Source organism: Protopterus annectens, chromosome 16.part0 (genome assembly GCF_019279795.1).
Source record: "Protopterus annectens isolate FY-2018-M chromosome 16.part0, PAN1.0, whole genome shotgun sequence".
Taxonomy (NCBI): domain Eukaryota; kingdom Metazoa; phylum Chordata; order Ceratodontiformes; family Protopteridae; genus Protopterus; species Protopterus annectens.
Genome location: NC_056750.1, coordinates 549,159,648 through 549,176,130, shown reverse-complemented (window position 1 = coordinate 549,176,130; position 16,483 = coordinate 549,159,648). Strand labels below are relative to the sequence as shown.

At 39.4% G+C, this 16,483-nt stretch overlaps 1 protein-coding gene across 5 annotated transcripts in view; it reads left to right on the top strand.

The window, feature by feature from the left end:
- USP20 (ubiquitin specific peptidase 20) overlaps positions 1 to 16,483 on the top strand; it is a 5,014,215-nt gene that overhangs the window by 3,891,976 nt on the left and 1,105,756 nt on the right. For all 5 annotated transcript variants that reach the window (XM_044058629.1, XM_044058630.1, XM_044058628.1 and 2 more), the window contains one exon: positions 8,596 to 8,704. In XM_044058629.1, coding sequence (XP_043914564.1) covers positions 8,596 to 8,704 — 109 coding nt within the window. The remainder of the gene's footprint in view (positions 1 to 8,595; positions 8,705 to 16,483) is intronic.

Here is a 16,483-nt window from a genome sequence, read left to right as displayed (position 1 = left end):
ACATATATTATTTAACATGCATGATCGTTGCTCATAATGGAACTGTAAACGTGCAAGCTATAGCTAACATGTTAGAAAACCTACAGTCAGGATTGATTTAATAGTTGTCACAAGTGTAAACACATTATGAGCAAAGGGCAAGATGTCAAACTCTGATGCCTTCATATTGTTACAGTCCTAAGCACCTGTCTATGATAATTATCCACAAAGGCAAGTACTACCAGTATATTCTTAATGCTGCCTTAACAGTCATGTTGCGAATTTCTGATTCTATGATTCTCTCGATTTATCTCTTTAGGTTTTTTTGAGGTTTCTGCATACTTTTGTCAAACTAGTACAGAGATTCCTAACATAAAAGCTTCACTTACATTTTTTTCAAACATTTCTTCCAAAAAGTCTATTGGAAGACAATAAATGTGAGAGACTGATCACCACCCTCTTACTGAAGAAATGCTACTACTTCCATCATAAGTCAATGAGCCATTCATTTCTCAAATCTCCATAAGTTTTGCTCACTGAAAAAAGCACTGCATGCTATTTACTTAATGACTTGCTAATTGCCACACTTAATTTGCTGCCCACTCTAATAGCTTACAAACACATTTTTTATTTGGATACAAAACTAAATGTGTTAATCAATAGCCACTCTTGTCTGTCCCTTCTTGTCGTATAAAGATAAGTCAGTCAAGTCAAGAGTGGAATGTCCTTACCTGTAGACAGGTAGTCTGACAGGGTAGATCATTTTTATGCATGATCCTAGTCATGTGACATGGATTAGAGTCCTGTCCTACAGTGCTTACTTACTTATTGAAGTGTGAGGTGCCAACAAATCTGTTCAGTCAGTGTTTAGGTCACAGAGTAGAGGAGAGATGTACATTTTACAACTGACCTGATTAATGTGCCCCTCCTCCTCCAGCCATTGTCAGCTGAATCTTCAAAACTAAGAGAAAAACTTAAATAAATCTACACACTAGCAGTTAGCAGTAACATCTTAGTAGATTTCCAATGCACTGTTCCAACATTTTTTTTTGAGTTAATGCTTAATGTAGGGAGAAGAGTGAATGTGGCTCAGGGCACATAGGTGCTGCTGTGGTCGAGGTATGACACAGCCAGACTGTTAAGCCACTAGAAGATAAAGAACCAGGAACAAGTAAGGAAAAAGGACCCTCCAGGTCCAAAGCCGAGAACACCAACTGAGCGTACTGTTGTGCTCCAAAAACCAAATTTGTGAATGAATAGTCCCAAATGGTGAAATATAAAAGGATGCAATATTGCAACTGCCAAAAATAATCTTCAGAAGTCCAAGCACGAATAGTAAACCACTTTATTGCTAGAACATAACAAACAAACAAGTAAATCCACGAGCGTTTTCGCCCGGTCTTACCGGGCTTTTTCAAGTGTAACAGTTTAGACATCAACACAGATATTTATAGTGCAAGTGCACTTCACTATTCAGCTCATTGCAAAAAACGTCACCAAGCCTATGGTGAACCAAATCTACTTAAACGTATACAAGTTAAAATAAATGACTGAATAAATATAAATAAATGTAATCACAGTAATTCACTATTATTAAATATAAAACTTATGTGCATGCAGTAATAACCTAAAATCATGTTTAACGAAAAATTGTTTAAAAACCATTATAAATCATGTAAAAAATGGGTGATTGTGTTAACCCAACTGGTTTCTAATACACACAATGCAGAACTAAAAACCAATTCTCCTAAAACCAACGATGTTCAGACAGAAGTGCTGGATAATTACCTATGGTATTATAAGTGTAAATACTGTAAAGTGCTGGGGAAGGAATAGAAAGGGGGGCTGGTGTAAAAAACTAGACTAACTAATATAAAACCTGCCATTGACATTTTGCCCAAATCTAACTGATAGCCTAAAATGTACTGATTGCAAATATGAAATAATTACAATTTGACTAAAAGGACCTGACCCTTATCGTATACTTATGTTAATTGAATGTAAATTAAAGTACATTTCTTTTCTTTTTTAATACTGGAGCTAAACTGGTGTTATCATTCAGCCCCGGATACCTAGTTGCATTAAGTTGGAGCTGCCAGTTGAGTTCCCTAATGCCCAGTAACGTTTCCCAGTCACCCCCTCTCTGATCTTGTTGTATTTTTTCAATAATGAAGAATTTAATAGACATTTGCGGACAACTCAAAGAATGCCTATAAAAAGCATTTGTGTCTTTGCTTTTGCTAATGTCGTACAAGTGCTCGTAAACCCTCCGCTTAAAAGCCCTGTCAGTTTTGCCGACATAAAAAGCCGGACAAACCTGACAAAGGCCAATGTACACCACCCCCGTGGTGTTACATGAAAAGTAACCCTTGGCATGTAGAGTTGTGTTCCTTGCCTTAATATATATTTGAGCCCCTTGTAAAACATATGGGCATTGGTTACATTTGCCACATCTAAAGGTTCCAATATGCCCAATAGTTTTGCTACTTGAAGATGACAGTTCAGCAGTCAAGTTTCTCTCGAATATCCCTTTAAGATTGGAGTCTATCTTTTTGACAAAACCAATTTTTGTGGGGACAAGCCCAGAAATCTCCTCTTCCATGGTGACCATGGGCCAGAGATTCCTTATAGTACTTTCTATAATGTGGGAATCTTTCGTGTAAGTATAAACAAAGTTTTTTCTGAAATTAGTATCAGTTGTCACTTCTGCTTTGGAGATTTTGACCTGCGTACCCAATAGTGGAGGGTAAAATTCATCTCTTTTTAATATAATTTCAGCCAAAACAGATTGAAATAGACTTTCTGGGTAACTTCGTTCCAAAAATAGTTTCCTAAGAAAGTCAACCTCCTCAAAAAATAACTGTGTTGTACTGCACATTCTTGATGCTCTAATGAGCAGCCAGACTGTTCTTGAATTGTTCCACATAATATTTGTGTGTATGTACCCTTGGCACTCTAGCAGAGGGGGGTGCAGGTGGAACACATGAGTTCTGGTAGAGGTATTTTAGTGTTAAGACTTTGAATACATTTGAATGGTATATTTATTTGCTTTAATGGTGGGAGCTGAATCATAGCTGTGTATTAACAATGTTTTTTTTCCCTTCTTTCTTGCTTTCTTTATTTCTTCTTTTTTGGATGACTGTTAGTCCTATAAAAAGCAGCAAACCTTAAAATAAATTGAATTTCTAATCATATCTGATGATCAGGGAAGGGACACTTTTGAAAATAATAGTTCTTTTAACTTGTGAATATGACATAGTAAGAGAATTTGAATGAATACACATTTTTCTGAAATAAAAGTACTCTGCAGCCCTAATTAGTGTTATTTTTATTTTGTATAATCCACCGCCCTTTCTTCCTAAAAATCATCAGTTTTATCTGGGATTGGGAGGGACAGAGCAACATTCTGAGCCAAGATCATAAATATCCCTGAACATCAGGATCAGTTGAGATGCGTGTCTCTAGTATCAAAAACTACTAAATGCGGAACTGCAATGTTTCTGTACCAAAGACCTTTTTTTTTTTTTTTGCTCTTCAGTTTATGTGAGAGACCTCTTTTTTTTTGGTCTGGTCCTCACTTGCCCTCAGACTATTTCTGTTGACTCAGTGCGGCCCTTGCAACTGAAAAGGTTGGACACCCCTGCTTTAGAGGATGTTCTCTTCTGATGGACTCTTGGTCTTTCTTCTACATTTCTGTTACTATCTACCATTGATTCAGAGTTTCTACACGAAGCCATAAGACTGAAGTCTTCCTCTCTCTCCTTGTTCCCTTCTGGCCCTGTTATTTTTTTGTCCTCCATATCTCGGGTCCTATCTATGGCATTATCCAAGAATCATACAACTCTACCTGGATCTCCTATTTTTTTGCCATTGGAGATCATTTCTCAATCTGTGTACTGTTCAACTAAATGCATGGCTTTCCTTTTCTAGATGATTTTACAATGGTCCATCCTTGCTCATCCATCCCCTTTTCCATGTAAGACCCTTTGAAACAATTATCCTCTTCTGATATAAATATTCCTTTATGGAAAGTTTCCCTTTTAGTGGCAGTCACTTGGTGGAAAGAGTTTCATAGATTCAAGCCTTGTATGCCAATCTCTTTACATTATTTTCTGTTGAGATTTGGTGTTCCTCTGGGTTAATGCTTTCTTTATACCCAGAATAACCACTAAATGACGATTAATCTAACTATACAATGTCATTTTTTTTCACAAGACCTCTAACAAAGGTGAAAACATGTCACACCCTCCTCCTGTTCTTATACAAGTATCTACCTGCTTCTCAGCACCACACAGTATGAAAACTCTGGATGTTTGTCTTTTGCTAATAACAGCTTAGGTCAAACAGATTAAAAAAAAAAAAAAGAAATATTGCTCTAGCCAGTTATACTACTGGCTTTATTTCACAAATTTCTTTCCAGAATGATTGAGAATTATCTCATTTATTTGTTCTTACAGAGAATCTATTCATGGCAGTCTCCTTTTTGCAATCATTAGGTCAAGACTTGTATCTTGTGACACACTGCAAATTATATGTTGTCTCCAGAAGCAGAACTTCCTCTGGTTTGACAGTGTCTAGCATATCCTTCTGTGATGGCCTCCCAAAGAGATACATAGCTGGGGATTCTGACCCATCAGTGAAGAAGAATGAAAAGGAAAACATCAGACAGATCTGTGCCGTCCATTTTCATTCTTCCTCATCTTCCCTCCCAGCCATCCATTGATCTTGTCATTCGTAGAGTTAATATAGGAACCTTCATGTTCCCAGTTTGAAAATTAGGTTTTCGTCATCTGCCCTATCTTTTTTTTTTACAAAAGTAAGTACGCAGAAGGCAACAAAATCTAAAGAGTTAGGAAGGTTGTAGTGCATTATGGGAAGAGGGAGGAGCTCGAGATTAGGATCCAAATTCTTAGGAAAAAGCGGCTGAGCCAGATCCGAGGATTGGATCTGAGACCCATCAGTGAGGAAGAATGAAAATGGACAACACAGATCTAACGTTATGGTAAATACATAACTTTTCTTTTTCTACTGTGACACTGGAGTTACTTCCCATGAATTTCAGGACAGTCTACTGTTCCTGCTTCTTAGGATTGAGAGATGCCATCCAAGATGACTTAGGCATCTTATAAGGTGGCTTGCATTCTAGATAAATGCATGACCCACTCCACATAAGTCCCAGGGCCAGATTAAGGGTAAGCTGTAGGAACTTTGCTTTTCAGCTTACATGAAATATCTGTGGATTCATTAGTGTGGGATGGACTCTGAGGCAAGGAAAAGAGAAGCTTTGTTTTCTCTTTTTAGTGCGTTACCACTGCAGTGGTCCCCAGGAGAGGGGGAAGAAAAGTGAAGAATATAATTTGTTTACATCAGTAACAAATTAGTAGTTCAGAAGTTGGAGCTTTTTTTACCCTATCACTGCTGAAAAGGGGAGCAGCCCTGCTGAACTTGCCTTTCTTGTTACTGAAAGCTTCTATAAAGTATTAATGATCCTTTTTGTTTAAGCACATATCATTAACGGTTTGGTATACTTTTGTAAGGGAATATTCAGTTTTGAATAAGAGTGATTGAGTAGTGGAAGTTATGCCACATGTGTAAAATCACAAAAAATAGCCAGTTTTGTATTTTTTGTAAAAACAAAGACAAGGATCATAGATAGCATTTTTGTCTCTGAACTTTTACATAATAGGAATCCAAAATTGCAATCGGAAAAAAAGAATCACCAATAGTGGTTTCACAATCTATTCAAAAAATGCATATTCAGTTCTGAGTTTGGGGGCATAGGGCATTGGGACCCCAAAGGTAAAGGAAAAGCAAAGCAAAATGACATCAAATTATTGGGAGGGGGATTGAAGTACATTAGGATGAAAAGAATGTGCTGTCTTTGAAGTTAAATCCTGTGAGAGTAGTTGCCTCCTCCATGCTGTCTTAATGCAGAGCAAATTATAAATTAGGACTGACCACTTAGTGATTGTGCATATATACAAAATCATGATACATGATTTTTTTTTTTTAAAAAACTTTTTCTAATTCTTTTTCATAAATCATTTAGACTGGAGAACCAGTACTGCACAATGTCACAGAGTTGAAAGAGTATGGCAGCCTTTTCTCTCACTTTGCTGACAGGTTTGTCAGTTTAATTGCAATGATTACAGATGGCCTGAGACATCTAAGCAGTTTCTTTTAACTCAATTAAGAAACCAATTAGGAGTCCAGAATAGTCCAGTGTATTTCATATTTGAGAGGAGTACCTGGCTTTTTTGTTAATCGGCATGTTGTGGGAATGTTAAACTTCATTTTAACTTGCCTGAATGAACTCAGTGTCTTCGCTGTACAGTGTCACACACAGCAGACTAGTAAAATCTAGATTGTAATACAATTCCAATATTGCATTTACAGTAGTACTTGCAGAATGTCACCTGTGTACAGTTATTGCAAATGATAACAGATCTACAGAATATTCTCACCCTCCAGGAATACAGCATCCCACAATTAAAATGTTGTGTTATAAATTCTTGAGAGGATGTAGCATTGTATACGGTATTGGAAGTTTAAATGTGATCTGCATTTACTGTATTTAAACTGCATTAGAAAATTGAAGTGAGCTTAATGTGCCATATCCCATGAAACACATCCTCACAAGCCCATGAATGGAGATATAGGTGTTCAATAATAATGTTGGTTTGGAATTTAGTACTGGTATTTTTGCAGTAAATAAAAGTATTGTGTCATTAAAGAGGGACCATAAAGTTAAGCTTATAAAAAGTAGTTATGTAAGGTAAGGGGTAAGGAAGCATTAGCCTTCATTACAAGGAAGTAATGTTTTTTACAGTATAACACTCCTTAACGGTCTATATTATATCATCAAATGATCACATTATAGTACAGCATTTAATTGGAAATGCTGTTCATGGAACCCCCACCCCCCCACACTAATTATATATACTGATTGCAGTACAGTGGGGAAAGGGCATATTTCCTGATCCTTATCGTAATACAATCTCAGTCAGAACGGTTTGACGAATGCCGTTTTCAGTGTAACGTCATCCGAAATGCTGCTTGATGATGTGATCATTCATTGTAATAATAGGGACCCCTCCATAACACATGGGAATGTGAACCATAGTACTGGTTGAGACTTCTGCCTTTTTTTTTGTTTTTAATACCATGATGGGAATGGACCCCATTCCTAAGTCAAAGTACGATTAAAGTTCATGAAATTAGTATTGTTTCACTCTATTATGTTAGCCAAAAGTGCTCTTCTCAGCACCAGCAATGTGCCCAGTACTGACTCCTTCTGCAATTCGTATGGTGTTACATGAATTGGTAACATATCTAAATATGATTGTAAATTCTTTTTTATAAGACCAGTTGCTCATACTACTATTGGAACTGTCTGGGTATCTTTCTTCCACATGGCTCTTGTTTCTGCCTGCAGATCAAGGTATTTTAGGACTTTGTGTCTCTATGTACGCAAGACACTGTAGTCACTAGGCGTGGCAATTTCAATGATCAATGCTACTTTTGTCTTTTCTTGGACCACTATATTCAGTTTTGTAGCATCTATCTTTTGAACTGTTGGTATTGGGTGATCCCATGTGATATAAACTTCATCATTTTCTGTGATTCTTTGTTGCTCATGTTTCGTGTTTTTCAGCCACTTCGATACCATAGTGTTTGCACAGTCTCCTGTGTAACAGTCTCACCACATTATTATGCCTTCAGTATACAGTCCCTCTGCCATTAGTGCATCTCAACCAGCAACAAGGTGTGTGACTGTTTCTAATTCGGTTTTACAAAACCTACATTTGTCTGTTTCTCCCATATGTTCAATGGACTTTGTAAACCAGTGTGTACTTAGCCCACTATCATGGGCTGCCAATATTAACCTTTCTTGTCTTGAAACACACTGCCAGTGTGTGTGTGTTACAATGTGCTTTCAAAACTCATTGGGGATTGGCAGTGCCTGAGTACATTATTCTGTTTGCATGCCTCTATTATGTTTCTTAGTTTGAGCTACAGCTTGTTTCAGGAGAAGTTCTGTAAATTAGAATAACATTACCCAGCTTGAAGCTATTACTGTTTGTACAGCTTCAGTATGCCGAAGAACTGGAAGGTGAAGTAAGCAGACAAAAGTCTGGTTTGAGTTTTGGATGTCACCCTCTTATGGTGAGAAAGAGATAAAGGTGTCAATGATCCACTGACTTCATCTCTTTGTTAGAGTTATTTGCCATCTGTTTATTTAGCACAGAGTAAGCAGAGCATGAGGTATGATAATATCAATTTACCTGCACTCCTTTTCTCTTACACTGTTACACATGTTCTGGTGGAGAAGAGTTTTCTTAAGGTATTGAAGCTCACTGCCCACCCACCCCACCCTCACATGTTTATTGTCCATTCCTGAAGTTTGGTCACCAGTATCATAACCCTGTAGCCTTATTGATTCACAGGCAGCCACAACTTTCATGCAATTCTGATTAAAATTTGCTACCTCAATTTAAATGAATGTGATGTTGATTTCAAATTCAGTCAGTTAAGAATATTTGAGGTCTAATGATCCTGGTATTTGTAAAGAACTATCTGTAACGCAATAAACTTATTTTTTGCAATTTTGTACAGGTTTGGTGGGGGCCCTGCTGTAAACCACATGTATGTCTGCTCTGTCTGTCAAGTGGAAATAGAAGCTTTAGCTAAGCGCAGAAGAACAGAGATTGACACGTTTATTAAGGTAAGACATTTTTACCTGTATTGCTTTCAGACTGTGAAAGTTTTGTTGTCAGTCTACAAATTAAATCCTTTTGAGTCACTCTGGCATTGTGAAGATGTATTGTGGGCATCATGATGGCATTCAAAGAAATGAGTCTTCACTAATTTTTCTAGTTGGATTTTTGGAGACATTTTCAGTAAGCCAGTGCACACTGGGGATTTGATGTATGACCTCAGCAGTCTACCATTGTGTCAAAGATGGCTCCCTTAACAACCTTGTTTTCATTCTTCTTGTCATCAAAACACAATTTTGGATTGCAATTTTCATTTTTCCTTGGAATCACCAGTTTAGCTCCCTTATCACACTTTATTTCTGTCTACACTGCACTTATCTGTGGGTTATACTTTTACTTTTGGTCCGGCAGTAGAGGGTGGGGGTAACCAGTGAGAAAACCTGCTATTCTTGCATTAAATGTGCCCTTAACAGGAATAGAAAGCTATGATGACTTCGGAAAAGTGAGTGTCAAACTAAAACATGGTATGGATACATGCAACATTTGCTTGTTTGGTTAATTAATGTTTTATCCAAGAACCATACACTGAGATAGAATCATCCTTTTCCTAGAGTTTGGAGCATGCCTCACTTGGATGTTGTGAAACCATGCTTTTAGACCATTCTTGTAGGTTATCAATAATATTGCTGTGGCAGGTAATTAGAAATGCAAATTGGCCTAGCAGGCATTTGATTTGTTTTTCAGCTGCTTAGTTTGTACAACAGATATATCTCAGTATGATACCACAGATGTCCCTCCTTATCACTGTTGCAGTATTCTTCACTGTTTGGATATCCTGTCAGGGATAGCCAAATGCCCAGTCAGCATACTGAAGCATTTATACTTTCCAGGCACCCTGTGTCCTATGTGCAGGGTGTAAGGTACATATGTGATGTGCGCGCACCTGTCTATGCCACTAGTCTGGACACTACCTTTTAATTTGGTCTGCAAGCATTTCACCAGGTTTGTTCAACTACCAAACCTTCTAAGATAAGCACCCCATTGGAGTCTCTTCCTTCCTTTCGTTTTTCATAGGCTGGTACTAGGCTATCGGCCCTAGGGCCTATACAAGCCTAGCCATAACAATTCCCTGGCTATTTCTTCCCACAATATTTACTTTAGTTAACATGTCATCCAGGAATTGAAAATAGGTGTGGGAGGTAGATTCTCCTTAAAGATAGACATTAAATGTGTCTTTTTTTGTTTGGGGGCTTCACACAACCATATACAGTGTAGGATTTGCCTACTGTTTGTCTCCATGACACCCTGAAGTCATCTGTCATCTCTTTCTGTTTATTTGGAGAACCAGAGGTTAAAGCTTTTGGCTCAGGAAATCCACTCACCCTGATGTTCATCCAAGATTCAGGAAATTTAAAAAAGGATGTATTGACCCTGCTGTTGCCCATCCTCCACAAGAAGTCTTCATCTGGTTGGATAAAGAACTCAAGGACTGTCCGATGCCAACATCAGCTCACCCATTGGAGGCCAGTGTGGAGTTGTCTTCCGTCATATCTGCTGAGGCTGTGCCTACATCTGGTGCAGAAGTGGAGGGGGAACCACATATGATTATTTCAGAGGGTCCTTCAAAGATTTCCCAAATACTTGTTAGGTAAGAGGTGCCTGGGTGCCCTCATTGAATCTAGGTAGGGGTCTGAACCTCCAAGATTTGTTAAAGCTGATGTTCCTTTGAAAAAGAAGCAGAAGACTATGCATTTGGCCAGTGCTACCCACAAAGAATGGCAGGATTTTACTCTGAGGCTTTTAAATGCTCTGGCTCGTAAGCCCCCAAGGATTATCTGTTCCTGCTTCTGTTCTCTGGTTTTCCACTCCTTCCAAATGTTCTAGGGACTCTGATTCCTCTAACGAAGAATTAAGCTCTGGTAAGGAGTAATTGGCTTACTTTTGTCATATCCAGTCTTCTCTTGCTCTGGGGTGTGAAGAAGAGGATTCACTTTCTCTTGACTGCTGTGGGAGAATTGTCCTTTGGAAATATGGAGGTTCATATGATGGAACACTTTAGGTGAGACTGTTCCCAGGTTTCTGACATTCAAAAATGTTAGCATGAACTCTTGCAAGTAGATTCTTATCAGTCTTCTGCAGGCCCACCAGTGCAGGATGTCTATTTTGCGGTTTACTATCAAATGGGCGATCGGACTTTGATTTACTTGAGTCTGAATTGTCCCGTTCGATAGTAACGAAAGAATGAATTCATAAATGTAGAAATGCACAACAGCGAATGCACTACAGCATTCGCTGTTGTGAGTGTCTACATTTTAGTGCAGATCGCACTATAGTGGGGATCGGGAAATTAACCCTTTCCCTCACGTAGTGGGATCTCAGAGTTTGTATATATAAGTAGCAGGGGGCTTGCCCCCTTGCAAAATTGTTCTTTGCTGTTTGTTGCATAGTAATAGCAATTGCGGAAGTGTGGTTAATGTTCAAATTGTGTCAAATTCGAACATTCACCACTTCCACGTTCGACTTTTTTGTCTGTCAGTATTTTTGTTTTCATTTATACGGTTCGTAGAAATGATAATTCGCACAAAATGCGATCGCTAAAATGATAGTAAACTCTATTTTGGATACTTTCACTGTAGCTTCGCAGTTCCCTGCTTTTCAGCCTTATGCCCCTAAGAAATTGGACAGGTTCTATAAAGTTCCTGAAGCTTGAAAGTTTTTATGTAAAAGTCCTTCCTCTGATCCCACTGTTATTTTTGTAGTCACTTATAAAACATCCAACTTGCTGTCATCTTCAAGGATTTTACCTTCTGATAATGACAACAGTGCTATGGACAGGTACGTTAAAAAAGTGTATACCTCTGCTGTATTAACTTTCAGTGCTATTAATTACCAGACCAAAATAACTAGTTGTATCCTGGCTCCTCTTTCCCATCTTGGGATATTCTAGCTGATACACCTGTTTTGATGGGTAAGACTTCTGCCATTTTTCTTTTGAGCTCTGCTTTTCAGGTGGCTTGTCATTCTATTAAATGCAGTTATTGTGTTGCAGATGCCTCCTCCTGGGCAGCTGAGTCTGAATCTGTAATGAAGAGGTATTCTCGGTTGTGCCTCCAGGCTCTTCTTGACGACATTAAAGCCAAATGATTAGAATCCTCCAAGAAAACCAGAATCTCTTTAGCACTGCTGCTGAATTGTTTAAGATTGTTCAGGATAAAGGTAAGTTATGCAGGATTTGAAACAAGTCTTTGTCTCTCCTGTTCCTAACTTTCATACAAATTATCCATCTAAGCCGTCCTTTGTTCGTAGGCAGCCTAAACAGCCTTCTGGAGATAAAAGGTTTCTAGGAGAGTTTTTTCCAGACAGTTCTTCGCAGGCTATTAAGGGTCAAAAGCCTTCTTTCCCTGACAACTCTGTTTCTGCTTAACATTCAGCCACTTCTACTCCTTGGCCAGATTCTCAATTCCTCAGGTTGAACCTTTATTTTTCTTGTTTGGCAAAAGATAACCACAGATGCTTGGGTACTTTCCAGTATACAAAATGGTTATTTTATGATCTGGATGCCCCTTCCTCCATTCTCAGGCCTTCCTCAGCCTCCTTGTCGGTTCCCACATTTACTTTTGTTCTTCAGGATCTGTTGATACAGGGAAGCATCTAGTTAGGCACCTCGTCTCAGCAGGAAACCCTCTGTTGCTTCCTCAAGCTTTTGTGGTATCCTTGGATTTGAAGGATATTTACCTCCACATTCCTTTCACCCTACCTGCAGGAAGTTATGTTTCTCTGTTTCTTTCTGTCGTTATCAGTTCTCTACTTTGCCTTTTGGTATTTCTATAGCTATGAGTGTCTTTGCCAAATGTATGGCTGCTATGGTAGCCTAATGCAGACTTCAGGCAATTCAGATATTTCCTTACTTAGATGAACTTTTGATTCAAGCCTAGTTTCAGCAGCTTCTGCTTCAAGATCTACACTTTACTGTGCTGCTTCTATGCAGTATAGAGTTCCTTGTCAGGATCAAGTGTTCCTGGGTTGCAGGATTCAGATCATTCAAGTGTTGCCTGGCCTCCCGCCTCTGAAGGTCCTCTCTTTGACTGCTTATTTCCAGTCCCTTCTACATCTTTCAGTCTTTCCTGCAAGGTGATTTCTCCATGATCAGGGGTGCAACGTATCCACCATTTACATGGTTCCCTTTGCTAAACTTCACATGAGGAAATTTCAATGGTATCTCAAGACTGTTTGGCTCCAGCCCTGCCATCTTTTGGAGTATCTAGTGCCTCTCTTGCCTTGTCTCAAGCTCTGCTAGAGGATTCATTAGATTTCCCTGAATCCAGGTCTTATTTTTCAAGTATCCATCTCTACTCAGGCTCTGAACATGGATGCTTCCGACCAGCACTGGGGAGCCTCTTCTAGCAACTTCAAAGTCCTGGGTCTTTGGTCCCATAAACAATTAGCAGACCATATCAACATCAAGGAGATGAGGGCTCTACTTCTAGCTCTCCAGGCCTTTCACTTCCTTTGGGTTCTGGGTCCTCTACAGGTTTTTACAGACATTGCCATAGTCATGTGTTACATCAGCAAGTAAGGTGGCACGAAATCTTACCTTCTTTGCAGGCTGGCTCTTATGGCTTGGGATTTTGTAGTCTGCTATCACTTGGTTCTTCAGGCAGTCTACAGTCCTTCAGAGCACAGTCTTGTGGATGACTCTTTTAGCAGGTCCAGGACAAATCCTCACAAATGGATGCTACACAGGGAGTTGTTTCTGGACATTGTGTATCAGGTGGGGGGTAATCCTCAAGTAGATATTTTTGCTTCCCCTATAAACAGACAACTCCCCAGTTTTGTTTGAGTGCCAAGACTTCTGGCTTCGAAAGTGGACAGCTTGTTTTTTTTTTTCTAGGAGGGGGGTGTTTCTGTATGTCTATTCCTGGAGCGGGTTGTTTCTATATGCCTATCTCCCTCTTCCTGTACTAACAAAGTTCCTGTACAGATCATGTGGGAGAACTCCAAAATCTTGCTGGTGACTCTCTTTTAACCCAGACAGCACTGGTTCCCCATCTAGGTTTATCTGCCAAGGAGTAATCATCACTTGTTACCTACAGGATGGGTCTTCTAACATAAAACAAGGGATATCATTCACCCTCACTTACCCACCCTTGACTTTACACTTTTGTTGATAGAGTTTTGGCTCCTTTTAGACACCAGTTTTCTGACTACGTGCTTTGGGCCTTTCAGGGGGCCAGACAACCAACTACTAGAAAATCCTGTGTGTCTAAATGAAAGAGATTTTCTGTTTAATGTCTCAAGCATGACCTGGTCAGTATTTCTCTGATTTTTCTTATGATACTTTGTTATTTGTGTGAGTTGCCCAATTCTGGGTTGGCATACTTATCTGTTAAAGTTCATTTGTCAGCAATTTCCATTGTCTGCCTCTTAATCTACCTCTGTCTTTTTCTTTTGAAGTCAAACAATTTCTGAAAGGTGTCCTTTATATTTAGCCTCCGAGAAAACTGCTACTTTATCTTCTGTTCACACTTTCACAAACTTTATAAAAGGGATGTCATTTCTATGACTGGGGGAGGGTCAGGGACATCTTTAATGATTTTTTTGGAGGGCTCTTCTGTTTTCCTCTTCCCATATTTTCCATTAGTCTTTGTATTCTCCCAAGGGTGAAGCTTACTGCAACATTGATAAGGAAGGAAGGACATTATATAATTATGTAAGCTGTTACCATAATAGTAGACATCCCACTTCTCACTGTTGCAGTATTCTGTCCCTCCATCTTACCCCCTCTTACTTTCTTTTGCTTTCCTTCTGGCCAAGGAGTATTGCATCCTTTTCTCCTTCTTCCCTTCTTGGATGTCTGTGTTATTGCTTTCATCTGATGTTGCTCTGGTTTTACTGAGACACTTCAGTTCTGAAGATTAGGCACTCTGATGTTGTGTATGTACCTTACACTTTGCTTATAGGACATATGTCTGGCATGTAGTGCCTGGAAGGTGTAAAGGCTTTGGTATGCTAGCAGGACATTTGACTATCCTTGGCAGGATATCCCAAGAGGGAAGAAGACTGCATCAGTGAGAAGTGGAATATCTACTGTACCATAAGATCTTACACAACTGTATTTTTTATAGTAAACCTTTACTAATGTACAGAGCAGTGCCATTTTCCTCCTTTTGTATTTGAGCCTTTTTATCTGGCTTGTCTGATCTGACTTATGGGTACTGAGCCACATATTTAATCTAATCAGGTCCTGCTAGTGCTCCATACTCTCAAGCTCCTTTAAGATTTCTCCTTCACATAATCTCATTGGATATTAATTCCCCTCAGGTCTCGTTTGCAATCTCCGGTGTTTAGACAGATCTGCACTGCCCATGGTGAACTGCTATATTTAATGCATTTCTTCTTTCTATAGTCTTACTCCCGTACAGGATTTTTTTATTTAGAGTTCCTTTGACTTGTATTATATTACTGTTGTCTTCTTCTTTTGGCTTTTCCTGGTTAGGGCTCACCACAGTGGATCATCTGTCTGCTCATGATTGGCAGTGGAGTTTTACATTGTCAAGTTGCCAGCCCGGCGCCCAACCTTCCACAGAAGGCACATACACACACACACTCACACCTAGGGCCAATTTAGAGTGTCCAATCCACCTACTGCATGCCTTTGGGATGTGGGAGGAAACCCACGCGACCACAGGGAGGACATGCAGACTCCGCACAGAAGGCACCCCAGCTGAGAATCAAACCAGAGAACCTCTTCCTGTGAGGCGGCAACGCTAACCGCTGCACCACCATGGCCGCCCGCATTTATATTGCTGTTGTAATTATTATTATTATTACTATTATTATAATACAAAACATTTGCCTTACACTGACTAAATTTACTTTATTCAATTTCTCATGCTCCTGGTGTCTGTTCTTCATCTTTAAAAAAACTTTCTTCATGTTTCACTTTGTTAACGACTTCATTAACTTGCGTGACTTCAAATAAATGTTTCAGTTAAGTGGATTCTGGTTTAATGTTTTGCCTTTAATATTTGTCTGGTAGTGTGAGTAATTTAAAAACCCAAGAAGAGCTTTAAAAAGTGTACTCTGTTTGGCTTATACAGTTCTGCCCTGGACACCCACAAATTCTCTGTGATGTGCCTGGGGCCAAAACATTTCTCTGCCTTTGGACATCGTTCGTTAGCTGATCATAGGTATGAGGTTATCATAACAGGACTTATTCCCCCAGACCTGTCTGGAGAGAAGCCCAAGGAGGAGGACAAACAGAAAAGGACATTAGCTTCAGAAAAAAAAGTTGATGATGCTTGCCCATCCTGTACTACAGGATGACTGAGAGTGCAGCCACCTCCATCTACTATTACAGTACGGGAGTCTTCTCCATTAGCTCTATCACTTTGGAGCTGGTATTGATCAGAGACAAGTTTCCAAAGCCTTCTGTCAGTAGGGAGTCTTCTGAGAAGAAATTGGCTCGATTTATCTCCAGGCAACCGTCAACCTCTTCCTGCTGGTCTGTCAGGTCTCTCAAAAAGTTTTACCAGTGCAGACTGAGACTGCATGATGAGGGCCTTTTAGTCACAGATTGAACTGGGTGTTATCCCATCCCGCTGATATCAAGAGCAGATTGGATAGGTCTTTAACACTGCATCTCCAGGTCCATTTTTGGCAGTGGTGGTTTCAGAGCTGAGGCATCAACCAGAACCTGTGCATTTGTGCATCTGGCACCTATTGGTGCCTACTGGTGCCATTACCTTAAGGTTTCTCATGCATACAATTCACTTAAAGCTGAAGCT